Source organism: Mesocricetus auratus, unplaced genomic scaffold (assembly GCF_017639785.1).
Source record: "Mesocricetus auratus isolate SY011 unplaced genomic scaffold, BCM_Maur_2.0 Super-Scaffold_100025, whole genome shotgun sequence".
NCBI classification, from domain to species: Eukaryota; Metazoa; Chordata; class Mammalia; order Rodentia; family Cricetidae; genus Mesocricetus; species Mesocricetus auratus.
In genome coordinates this window covers 26880927-26894124 of record NW_024429206.1, presented here as the reverse complement: position 1 = coordinate 26894124, position 13198 = coordinate 26880927, and the positions used below count along the sequence as shown (strand labels likewise).

At 56.9% G+C, this 13198-nt stretch overlaps 1 protein-coding gene across 1 annotated transcript; it reads right to left on the bottom strand.

The window, feature by feature from the left end:
* Positions 1 to 1319: 1319 nt before the first annotated feature.
* Positions 1320 to 6243, bottom strand: Vgf (VGF nerve growth factor inducible). Its single transcript, XM_040731445.1, is given in 5 exon segments — positions 1320 to 2215; positions 2217 to 3706; positions 4207 to 5104; positions 5349 to 5533; positions 5993 to 6243. Coding segments are annotated over 2 exon segments (1854 nt in total). The 5' UTR covers positions 3687 to 3706; positions 4207 to 5104; positions 5349 to 5533; positions 5993 to 6243; the 3' UTR covers positions 1320 to 1831.
* Positions 6244 to 13198: the final 6955 nt, after the last annotated feature.

Sequence of the window (13198 nt, the reverse complement as noted above, 5' to 3'; positions counted from 1 at the left end):
AATTTCGTTATATTTTGAAACAGGGTCTCACATAGTCTAGGCTGGCCCACACTCAATATGGATGGGAGGATAGATAAACATGAAGTTTCTGATCCTCCTGCCTCTACCGCTAGAGATGCTGGGGTTATAAGTGTTGAACATCGTACCTGTTTTATGAAGTGCTTCATATATGCCGGGAAAGCACTGGACCAACCAAGCCACGTGCGCAGCCATAGGAGTTGATTTTGTGTTTTGCAGTACTAGGGATCAGAACCCTGGGCCTCTTGCATTCGAGGTCAATGCTCTATCACAGACCCAGCCCCATCAGAGTAATTAGTGTGTCCCGTGCACACTAAGAGGGTATTGGGGATGGGGAGCTATTGCTTATCTGGAATTGAAGTTTCAGTGAGTGCCCTTTGTGCTTCTGGTAGCCCTGCCCCCCAAAATTTCCCGCACTGCCTGTGACTGCACATACCTGGGAAGGAGAAGTCTGAAAGTCTTAGCTTCTCTATGCTGAGATGTCCGTGTGGAGGATTTCCTTTTGCCTCTTTTGTTTTGTTTGGGGAGGTAATTGAGGAATAGTTAAAAGCAAAGTGTGTGGGGGTCAGCTCCTCCCCAAATTTCTGGGAATTCAGGGGGCCATGAAGGGAAGGATGGATGACGGGGGTGGGGGAGCCGTCCAGGTACCCAATAAGGAACATCTCTCATGTGGTACCGTTTTTCTTTTGAGTTCTAGATACTTGCTTATCCCAGACTCTTGGCTCTTTTCTTATTTCTTTTTTGTTTGTCCTTTTTTTCCCCCTGACCCTGAATTCACTTTATGGGACTAGACCTAGGGACCAAGTGCATAGTAGGCAGCATCATACCAACTAAGCCATGCCACCAACCAAACCATGCCGCCTGTTGGCTTCCACTCTTACCTGGCCCAAACACTGGGAACTATGGCTCGACCTCTGACACAAGATGGTCGTGGAAGGTAGAGTTCTGTTTTGTTTTTTTCTACATTTGTTTGTTTTGCGAGTGGGTGGGTATACAGCGGTGCACATGTCAACCCTCCCCTTCCATCCTGTGGGAAGATCCCTAGTGTCACACTCATGTCACGCTTGGCAACATGTGCCTTTACCCACTGAACCGTCTCACCGGCCCCAAAGTAGGGTTCTGTCATAGGTATTTCCAGAACATTCCCTTCCCAGGAAGAGGTTCACACCTTTCTCCTACCCAGTTCTGGCTGTGGTCAGAGAGTTGGAAACCAGGTGGTGACTGGCGCTTCCCTCACCGCCCCTTGGAGAGGACCAAGCAGGCCCAAGGGGACGGGTGAATAACGGAAAACAAAGTCCTAATAAAATAGTCACTTTTATTTCTTAGCAAAACTATTTCCTCCGTGAGGGGTATTTACAACAGAGAAGGGCAAGGAGTGGGTGGGTTCACAGCGATTTGGAGAAGGGGGAGGCTCCGGGGGCCCCGAGGCTGGGAGACAGACACTTCACAAGATTAATGAGACCAGACATCCCCGTTTGGGACCTGGGAGTCTCAAGAGGAACTAAGTGGGGACGAGGCCCCTGGAGGAAGCGGGGGCGTAAGGGGACTCGCACAGAAACACCCACCCGCCTGGGACGGCCCCGGGGTCGCCCGTGAGTTTGGGGAGTTCTGGACCGCAGACCCGGAGGAAGTCTGACAGGTCCGGTCCCGACAGAGCTCGGGGCGGGGTCACGTGGGGCGGGGCCGGGCGGCAGCCGAGGGGCGGAGCCGGGGCGCATGCAAACACCGGGAGGGAGGAGGAGCGACACGGAGGGGGGGGGCGTGGCGGCGCGCCCCGCTCGGGGCGGGCGCGCGGGGCCGGGGCCGGGGCCAGTCACGGGCGGCGCAGCAGCACGTGCTCGATGTAATTCTCCAGCTCCTCCTGCTCCTGCATCCGGCGCTCCTCCGCGTCCGCCTCCTCCTGCGCGCGCCTGGCCTGGGCCTCCAGGTCGGGGTGGTGGCGCGCAGGTGGCAGCGCGTGGTGGAAGTGGCGGCGGCGGGAGGATGCGGGTGGCTGCAGTGTCCGCGGCCGAATGTAGTTGGGAAAGGGGTGGTAGGGCCCTGGGGGAAACACCTCATCCTCCTCCCGATCCCAGGGTGGGAGCACTTCGTTCCAGTCCGGCAACTCATCCCGGGCCGGGGCGGGAGGTGGGGGCTGCGGGGAGCGGACGTGAGTGGGGGCTGGGGCGGCCCGGGGGGGCGGCACGGGCTCCGGGGGGGGCGTTCTTCTTCCGCTTCCGTTTCTCCTCCACCTCTTCGATGATGCTGACCACGTCGTCGGCTGGCAGGTGGAGTTTGGTGGACAGTTCGATGAGACTGTCGATCGCCTGCGGATCCATCTCCTCGTCGTCGTCGTCTTCCTCCCCGCCCTCCTCTGCCCCCTCCGCATCCTTCCGCCGATGGCCTGGCGCCTCCTCCTGGGAGCGCTTGTCCTCGGCCCCGGCTTCCCCGTCCTCCTCCTCGGCGAACAGGAGCGCGTTCTGCCGCGCCCTCTCCGCCTCCTCCGCCTCCTCCTCCGCCTCCGCCGCCTCCTCGTCCTCTTCCCCCATCTCGTCCTCCCCACCACCGCGTCGCTCCTGCTCCGCCTCCTCCTCCCTCTCGCTCTCCCGCTCTTGCTGCGTCTCCTGCAGCCCGCGACCCCCGAGATCGCGCTGCCGGGCTCCGCCCTGCAGCAGATACTGGAGCAGCAGGTCGGAGGCGAGATCGGCCAGCCGCTCTTCTTGCGCCGCGGCCTGCCGGGTGGCCTCCGCCTGTCTCCTCCCTGCCTCCACCTGAGCCAGCCCTTGCTGAAGCAGGCGCTCTCCAGCCTCGGAGCCGCCCAGGAGCGAACCCTCGAGCCGGCGCACCTTGGGGAAGGGGCCACCTAGGCTTTGGTACGCCTTGGATAAGGGTGTCAAAGTCTCACCTAGATGTGTTTTAGGGGAGGCCACTCCTTCCCCGAACTGATGGGTTTCGGGAAGGGGAGCGCTTTCGGGTATTCGAGCCTGGAATTGCGAAGGGACCGGGGGTGGCAGAGGAGCGCGCTCCGGGACACGCGCCTGGAACTCTCCCCAGGAAGCGCGCCACACGCGCTCTGGCCCGGGGCTCTCCAGATTGACTCGGGTCAGCGTGTGCGTGCGGGTTTCCGTCTCTGCTGCGGCCGTCTCTTGCTGGCGCTTAGCGTTGCTCGGACTGAAATCTCGAAGTTCTTGGAGCAAGGATGCTAGCGCCTCCAGCTCTTCTGAGCGGTCCTCAGCCTCGGGATCGTTGTCCTGAGTCTGAGGGCGAGGGGGGGCCGCAGCGGGCGCTTGGATCTCTGGTGCCGGGAGGCTATGGGTCTGACTGCGCACGGACTCGGTCAACAGAGCTTCTGCGGCTTCTTCGGGTGTCCCCTGCTGGGAGCCTCCTGGGACCGCCGGGGGCGAGGCCGGACGGTCCAGTGCCTGCAACAGTACCGCGGCCAGCGCCCGGGGATCCACGCCCTGGAAGAGCTCTCCCTGGTCCTGAGGCTCGGAATTCCGAGCGGCTCGGACCTCTGGGACGCTGTCATCCTTTGGCCGGGACACTGCGTCCTCAGCTACCTGCTCTTTATGCTCAGAGCTGAGGGGGGGAGGATAGGCATCGGAGCGCCCGGGGGGCGCTGCTCCCAACCCCTGGATCAGTAGAAGGAAACAGAAGAGGACGGATGCCGGGAACGTGAGGGTTTTCATGACCAACGGGCTGCCAGAGACTGAAAAATAGAAGAAACCAAAGAAATAGAGGATTCCTGTAAGAATCCCCGCTTTCTATTTCTGCATTCCCTTCCCCCACCTTTAAGCAGGAAATCCGGGGTTTCCCTCATTTCTCTAACCTTACCCGAAGAGAAAACGTTTAGCAGAGAACCAGAAAGATGTGGCGATCTCTGGAGTCGTGCAAATGGAAAATAACGCCCGCCCGCAGTGCTCGTTCTGGGCACCCAGTGCCTCCTGCCGCCCCCTTCCCTAAGTCATCTCTCAGCCAGCGCCCGCGTACAAGGATAAGCGGGAGGGGGGAATCTGTCCCTCCCCACAGGACTCCCCGGATGGTGCGTGGGCGACTTCATCAGCGGCAGAAAAGCAGAGTCTCCCCAATTTGCCAAAGACCCTTCTCGGGGGCACCCCGCTGTGCTCTCAACACCCCGTTGGGAACGAAAACCCTCCCTTCACGCCCACGACTGGAGAGGGTTGGAGGAATGGACATCGGAGTATTTACCAGCCGGTGTCACGACGGCGGAAGCTGGAGAGGAGGGTCGGGGCAGGGGGGAGATGGGGACCCGTCCGCCCGGGCTCCGTCCGGTGCCTGGAGTACGAGCGATGGTCGCGGGCTGGCGTCCTGGGAGCTGGGCTCAGCTGGGTCGGCAGCAGCGCTCTCGCTCCGGCTTCAGCACGCTGGACAGCGCCCGCGCCGCCGCCTTATAAAGGGGAGCGCGCGGGGTCACGTGGGCTCGCCCCGCCCCGTTGACGTCAGTGTTCATTCATGGGGAAGCGGGCGGGTGCCCGGTGGATGGTGGGTGTCCGGCGATTGGAGGGTGAGCGTCGCTCCCGGCCTGCGCCTGCGCAGTGAGGCCCTCGGCTGGAGGGGCGTGCGCCAGCCGAGCTCCGGGAAATGAATGAATGAATGAATGAATGAAATGTGGATGCGGGCGGGGCGGGGGGGCTTTGAATGAATGAAGGGGGGACGAGGAGAAAAGGATGAATGAATGAATGGAAGAATGAATGGAAGGGTGGGTACAGAGGAGCCAGAAGGCGGGAGGGTGGGTTACAAAGCAACTTGCGGCGCAGAGCCCGCGTTGCTGAGCAGGATAGGATGGGAAGAGGGCCCCGCCAGCATCGCACTGGGCGCCAGTAAGAAAGAGATCGATACTGGATGGGGGGGACGGCAAGGGTTTGAAGGCCGGGGAGGGGGCGGGCCCCCTGCTCAGCCACAGCCCAAGGACGACGCGAACCTGAGGGGGGGTCTGCGGTGCGGGACGCCCGCCCAGGGCTAGGGCAGATGGGTGGCTAATGCGGTTTGGGTAGTCACCTTGGAAAGGGTCCTAGTCGGAAGAGAAAAGGGAAAGATTGATGATGTGTGTGCCTCTGGGCCGTGTCTGCTCACGACCGGTTCGTGTCTGGAGAGGACGGAAAAAAAAATAAAAAAGGTGTGTCTGTCCTTCCGGCCAGCGGACTCTGCTGTGCGTGTTAGGGGTCCGTGTTGTGCCCCCTTCCGATCCACCTCTCCCACACCCATCTGCTTATTTCCCTCTCCCCCACAGCCCCCACCCAAGGACATTTGGAGGGCGAGACCAGACCAGGTGGGGAGGGGGTTGAGCAGGTGGAGAGGGTGACTCAACTCCATTTCTCTCTACGGCTTACAGGGGAGGGAGGTCTGAACGCGACCGGAGGCGGGGTGCACTGCAACGTCAGAGATGGACCCTCTCAGCCATCAGACCCTTCAACCGTATCTCCTGCCCAGAGGGGTTGGGGCTGGGGGCTCGGACAGCTAGAGGTTCCGGGAGTGGGGGGCGATGACGCAGAGATTGCGCAGAAAATCTATCAGCCTGCCGGGTCCGGTGAAGGGAGACCAAACGTGGGCGGGGGTGGGAGGGGAGGGCGGAAATGGGGAGGGGGTAGAGGAGAGGGAAAGGTGGCCCCGGGAGCAGCTACTGCAGGAATGAGAGGGAGGGAGGGAGGGGGGAGGCAGGAGGGGGCTGCGGTGCAGGCGGAGAGCAGTGCGGGGGCGTGGGCAGGGAAAGGGGGGGACAGTGACACACACCAGATACACACGAACTGCGGACACAGGGGTGCTTGCAGGCACACGCAAAGCCCCCTGCCCGCACCCCGACACTCTGCAAACCAGGGTGTGTGGGGGGGTCTCAGGGTCTCTTGAAGGAGTTATCCCTACCGTCATCCCATCATGATACTGACCCCCATTTTAAGCCCCTAGCTTGTGCACTAGTGGGGGCGCTGGCACACTCGCACGCGCGCGCACACACACGCACACACACACTCATACTCACGTGCTTTCTCTCTATAACCAGCGGTGGCTTCTCCCTTCCATCAGTGGCTTGACTTTACCAGAAGAAAAGCCATCAGCTCTGCGGAGAAAAAGGTGGGGTTCCAGAGGAAAGAGAAGAGATGGGGGCAGGGGAGAGGAAGGGAAAGGACCTGAAGCAGGTTGAAGGAGCAGGCTGAAGGAGAGAGAAAAACCAAACTTGAGAGCCAAGGTGACAGCAGACATCTCAAAGAAAGCAGGGAGAGGGGCCTAGGGATCCCCCAGCGTCACCTGACATCCCCCCCCCACAACTCCCTAGAGCCTATGGCTAGAACCCCCTCCTCGCCTCTCCCCTCCCCAACTCCCTTCATCTCAGCCTGGCTCCCAGGAGCAGTGGACTGAGGAGGGGGTCACATTACCTTCCTTAAGAAAGATCAATCAGATGGTTCCCACATCTGAAGGGGGGGGAGCCTTCGCAGAGAGGAGGGAGAGGAGAGGGATGGAGAGAGCTCACCAAAGAGGGGTGACTGGTGGGATTGGGAGTCTAAATTTGAGATCCCGGGAAAGGAGACAGACACTGAGGGGAACCCCATACCTGTGGGCTTGTAGGCGTATGCAAGCACCTTTGTGTGCCTGTGAATGTGTGTGCTCTGTGCTCCTTTCTCTGGACAGAGATTGAAGAGACCCAAATCAGAGAGGAAAGGAGGGGAAGAAGCGAGGGATCAGGTTGGGACTGGATGGATGTGGTTCCAGTTTAAATGAGTTGGGGAGGGGCTTCTCTAAGCACCTGTGTGACTGTTGGTGGATCAGTGGTGATTCTCAGCCCTTGGGACTGTGCTCTTTGGGGTCTTTGAATGCACCCAGGTCTGGTGTCTGGCTTAGTGCGTGTGCGTGTGTCTTTGCACCTTTCTGGGGATCCTCTCGTGCTTATGTCTCTGTTCCCTTCTTGTCCCTGTCTCTTCTCTCTTCGCCTTACAAATCTCAGGGCAATAAAGCCTGGTAACTGAAGCCACTCATCTGCGGGCCCCACCCCAAATCCTCATCCCAGGCTGCTAGGGGCATTCCCCACCTCTCTGACACCCCCAATCCCTCATCCTTACTTACTCTGAGCCCCAAGAGCCTGCTCGAAAACTCACATCTCAAGACCCCAGCCATCATGGGGCGGAGCTGGGCATGGTGGGCTCAGTCACCAGTTTGGTGACTTCCTAGGTCCCTCCTGCCTTCGTGCACTTGGGACTCTGTGTCTCTGCCTCGCCCCCAGCTCAGCCACTCACATATGTACACACCTCCCCTCCCAGGGGTGATGGATGCCCTCCATTATTTCTCCCTTTGTTGTTATTGTTTTGTTTCTGAGGCGGGGTCTTCAGTAACTCAGGCTGACCACCAACTCACCATTTAACTAACTGAAGATGACCTTGAGTGTCTAACCCTGCCTCCCACTCCTAAGAGCTAGGATTACAAATATGCTCCTCAGTGCCCCATGTATGCAGTGTTGGGGATTGAACCCAGGGCTACATGTGTGCTGGGCAAGCACTTACTAACTGGCTGAGTCCTGGCAACCACCCCTTAAGCCTGCTGCCTCTACACAAGAAAAGACCTAGACAAGGGGCCGGTTCCTAGGATAGGGGAGAAGAGGAAGGTGGCAAGACAGGTAACGACATGGAGAGACATCTGTAAAAGGCTAAGAAGAGGACAGGGAGGGGACACCCAACATTTGCCCTGACTTGTGTGTATGGACCTGTCTACCGTGGCATCTGAACCTCTCGTGCATTCCAGGGGTAGGAGAAGGTGAGGTTCTCCAGAATCATGATCATGGAGGGGAAGGCTTGGAAACCCAGGAATGAGGGCTGGGGGAGGGCTTTAGGAGGGGTGGGAAAGAAAGAGCAGGGGCTTCGTTGCCCCGCCCCCACCCCTGCAGCTCACCCAACCCTCCTTTTCCTGCTCCCCCCTCCCCCAACCGGTGACTCACCTCTGCAGCCGTCCATTTCGTCAGCCATGGGAGGGTGGAGATGAGCAATGAGAGGGGCCCTTTTTTAGGAGACAAGGGTCTCTGCTTTGAACTAGAATTTTATAAAAGGTATTAAAGACCCTTGGTCCGATTTAGAAACCATTCATGTTTTACCCGCCAAGCCAACCCAAAGCTGGGGAAGTCTGGGAAGGAACTTGGAGAGAGAGTCAGGGAGGGGGCCAGCAGAGGGTTCCAAATGATGCATGGTAGGAAGGGGGATTCTCACTCTAATTTTTAATCCCAAGGTCCCATTCCATTAGACCCCCCCACCCACCACTTCTGAGTGGGGGAGGGGAGACCCAGCAAGCGGGGGGGAGGCCATTGCCGCAAAGATGAGTCACCAAGCAAAGAGAAAAGAGACAGAGATGGGAGAGACAGAGAGAGACTGCCATTTGAGACACCTAGAAAGGGAAACACACCACACACACGTTTAGCCTCACACACACAATGAAGGTGATATTCACAACTAACAGGAGACATTGATTGCTTCCATAATCTTGCTCCAACCCCCTTCAAAATCCACCTGTCACAGGAGACGACCCGCTCTTACCGAGTTACACTCAGACTCTCAGACACACCCACTTAACAAACACAATGTCACACTTCACTTAGCACAGTCACCCAGACTTAATGCTGAGGGTGTGCCCGGGGTGATAGCAATTTGCATGGACAGCCCTTAGTCCCTTTTTTCAGGATGGTGGGGGAGAGGGTTAAAAAAAAGAAAAGAAAAACCCATCATGAAACGTGACTTCAAAAATCTAGACGCAGTTTCGGGGACTCACAGCCTGCACTGTGCACACGCGACAATACACATAAGTCGCCTGCCTCCCCAAGCACACATAAGCGGTGACACTAAGCATCCTCATAAAAAGAAAAAACACTTGGAGTACCTGTTTCAGAGGATACATCAGGTTTGTTGCCCCCGAATACATCCCACCCAGACACCCCTTGACTCGTACACATATGTACAGAAACGCAGACACACAAAGACACCCTTGGGCGCACTCACACGGACGAGAACCACCTTGCGCTGCCTCGCCTGCGTCCGCACTTGTCCTGGCGCCCCCGTGTGGTAGGATTGAGGATCGCAGTCTCCGCCGCTCTTGAAGCAAGAGGGGGTGGGGGGCGGTGCCCAGGTTCTTTCCACCTCCTCCTCTCCCCTGTCACGCGCTGCCCACCCAGAAACGGGGAAAGGCAGAACGTCTGGAAAGCACGGTCCAAAAAGGTGGGAGTTAGATGCCTGGACCCTGGGTTTGAGAGAGACTACTGTTGGATGACAATGTGAACTCAGGAGACGAAACCAAGAATTTAGGTAGCAAATCATTCCTATATCCGGGGCCGGGGCGGCGGCGGCGGCGGGAACGGAGGCTCTGGGTTCGTCTGGGCACAACCTGGATTCATGGAAGTAAAGGAGTGCAATGGACAGCCACCCTCCCCCAGGAAGTCAACCAGGCTTGGAGATCTTGAATTCAGGCTGATAGGGGGGCCATCCTTTCACCATTGACGAGAAATGAAACACACACATACAGACGAGGACCAAAGATCCTTTCTTGCCATATGGCCATAGTGGAAATGACCAGAAAGGTGTCATGACCAGGCTGAGACAGAGCAGAATGGCTGCAATGGCTGACCTGGGAAGAATCGAACAGCAATGGCTGTCCCCTTTTGCACGCATTGAAACCTCCTGGAGCCCTCCACAGCCCACACCTTGGATTCCGTCTCCAGCAAACTCTGTACTGGAGGTAACATTTCCCTAGCAACTGTTCCCATGTCCAACAAGAAGTTCAAGCCAATAGCATTACCCAGAGAGAGGCTCTGCACATGCTCAGGGCTTGAAACACTTAGGCTGTAGACTCTAATGAGGCTTCTGGCAACTGACAGTGACTTAGAAACTACTTGGCTGGGGTGCAGCTCAGTTGGTAGAGTGCTTGCCTAGAATGCCGGAACCAACCCCCCTGACTTCTGTCCCCAGCTCCTGTTGCATAAACTGGGACTCACCAGGCATGCCTGCAATCCTGGCACTTGAGAATAGAAGCAGGAGGATCAGGAGTTCAAAGCCACCCTCAGCTACATGTCAAATTCAGGCCTGCCTGGGATCCAGGAGAGGTTGTTTGGGGTGGGGCACACATTATTTAGAGGAATGGAGGGAGACAGATCAGGAAATATCATGGGATAGCCCTCTACTACCCTAAGGTTTCCAGTCAGAACCACTGATGAGTTGAAGGCTTATGGATGGAGCCTTGGAAAGTGAAGCTGTGGTTGGACAAATTTTTAGGAGCACCCCACCCTCCCCCTTGGGAGGACAGGTTCGGAAAATGCCTCATCAGAGATAAACACGGGAGCCAAAATGGGGAGCATTATAAGATGTTTCCTTCAGAGTCTCATTCACACTGGGCAGAGGGTGAGTCTTCCAGAGGAAAGTTCAGGGAGGAGGAGAGAAGGAGACAGTGTCTACGGGTTAACAGAAGGTGAGGTGGGCACACACACACACACACACACACACACACACACACACACACGCTCACACACGCACACACTCACACCCGGAGGGCAGCTCTGGGGCTTCAGGGAAGATGAGGAGAAGCACAGACAGAAGCATCTCCCAGCAGCCAGGGCCTGAGTGCTGTGCACATTTGTCCACCAGGGGGTGTAGGAGAGAAGCCAGGAAAGGCATGCTTCGTTTTGAGACAGGAAAGGACTCTGGAGGGGCCTGCTCTTAGAAAAGCACAGAGTGGGTAATGGTCACACAAGGGATTCCCCCAAATCAGGCATTTATGAGGGCAAGGGAACTTTGGGGTGCTTTTAGCAAGATAGGAAAAGTTAGGGGATTAGGAATCAGAACCCAGGGGCTGAAGAGATGGTTCATTGCTTAAGAGCACTGGCTGCTCTTCCAGAGGACCTGGGTCTGGTTCCTAACACCGATATGGTAGCTCACAACCACGTGTAACTCCAGTCCCAAAGAATCCAATGCCCTCTTCTGGCCTCCTGGAGCACTGCACCAAGTTGCATACGAACATAAATGGGGAGAAAATACCCAAGCACATGAAATAAAAATACATGTTTTAATTAAAAGTAAACTTTTAAGAGGAGGGGAGCTGGGGGGCCGGCTCAGCAGTTAAGAATGCTTGCTGCTCTTGCAGAGGACCCAGGTTCAGTTCCCGGCACCCACACGGTGGATCACAGCTATCTGTAACTCCAGTTTCTTTCTTTTTTTTTTTTTTTCGAGACAGGGTTTCTCTGTGTAGTTTTGGAGGCTGTCCTGGCACTCGCTCTGTAGACCAGGCTGGCCTCGAACTCACAGAGATCCGCCTGCCTCTGCCTCCCGAGTGCTGGGATTAAAGGCATGCGCCACCAACGCCTGGCGTAACTCCAGTTTCAAAGGGCCCAATGTCTTCTTCTGGCCTCTTCAGACGCCAGGCACACATATGGTATGTGCAGACAAAACATTCATACACATGAAATTTATTTTTGGTTTTTCAAGACAGGGTTTCCTCTGTGTAACAGCCCTGGCTGTCCTGGAACTCGCCTTGTAGATCAGGCTGGCCTAGAGCTCACAGAGATCCACCTGCCTCTGCCTCCCCAGTGCTGGGATTAAAGGCGCACGCTACCTCTGCCCAGGACAACTTGAATGCGATTCTCTGGATCATTATGGGGGAAGGAAAGAACTTCCCCCAAATTTCCCTCTGACCTTCGCAGTGATGCTATGATGCTCCCATACATACACAAAATAATTAAATGTAAAACAAAAGGTTGGTTTTGTTTGTTTTAGAATCAGCCTACTTCTGAGGGGGCGGAGCTTGGGGATGGCAGAGGTGGGGCTGGTTTAGGCTCTGCAGGAGAGGCGGGGTCTACAGAGCTTCTTGCTCCTCTCTGGAGGCCTTAAATGCCCATCCCTCCAGCAGGTACTGTGCAGCATAACCCTTGGCCAACAAGTCCACCAGCTGTGAGCACAGCTAGAATGCCAAGTAGAGCTAGTGCAGCCTAGGCAAGTGGCTAGTCGCTGCAGGTGCCACAGCTGCTGGCTCTGCGCTTGCGCGTAGGAGCTGCGGGAAGCCACACTGGCCTTCTCCACCACGCAGAATCGGGGAGGGGTCACCTCCTGTGACTCCAGGGTTCTGACCTTGAAGAGTCGCTGTTGGTCACACCAACAGCCGTTACTGGTGGTGGTCGTCCTGCAGAGAGAGTGACAGCAGCAGGAGGGCCGTGTCTTAGCTTGCCCTGGTATGAAGATGGTGGGCAGCCATGTTGATCATAGGTTCGGCTAGGCCGGCGGGATCCTCCACTCAGTGAATGGGGCCAAAAGGGCGTATGTCCTAAGGGGACCACTGACCGGAAGCCAGAAGGCTGGTCCTGCTCAACATCAATCACTCCCAAAGCCTCCTCACACTGGCCGATGCTCAGGAGGTTTGGTTTAAGGGATGAATGTGGATGAAAGCCCGGGTCCCCCAAAGTAGCAGGGCTGGACTGGAGTCAGAAGGACCCCACTACCTGGAGTCCCACAGAAAGATGGATGAGTTTGGAGTAAGCCAGCAAAGAGTCTGTTTGGACCCCTGGACCTCCAAGGTGGAAGGAAACCGAGAAGACAGAGCGGAAGAGGGAAAGGGGGAGGGGAGGGCTCAAATTAGGATACTTTGGGCTCTTTTTGTTTGCTTGTTTGTTGTTGTTTTTTCGAGACAGGGTTTCTCTGTATTGTTTTGGAGGCTGTCCTGGAACTCACTCGATAGACCAGGCTGGCTTCGAACTCACAGAGATCCACCTGCCTCTGCCTCCCGAGTGCTGGGATTAAAGACATGCACCACCAACTCCTGGCTGATATTTTAGGTTCTTAAAGAACTGATGGGGTCTGGCCTGGAGGGAGGGAGGGAGGGAGGGAGGGAGGAAGGGAGAGAGGGAGGGAGGGAGGAAGGAAGGAAGGAACGGAGGGAGGAAGGAGGAAGGAAGGAAGGAAGGAAGGAAGGAAGGAAGGAAGGAAGGGAGGGAGGGAGGGAGGCTGAAATAATTGGCAGGGTGGTCTGGCCATGGAGACGAGATGCCAGGCCATCTGAGCATCCTTTGTCCTCGCCAGCTCGCTGCTTAAGAAGTGTTTCTTCCCCTGGGCTTGGAAGGCAGAAGGTTATTCTGTGGAGTCACACCAGCTTGGCCCTCGAAGACTTCACTGCCAGTGCGCAGAAACTGTGCAGGAGCCTAGGCCACGCCCTGGGGTACCACACACAGATTGTGCTG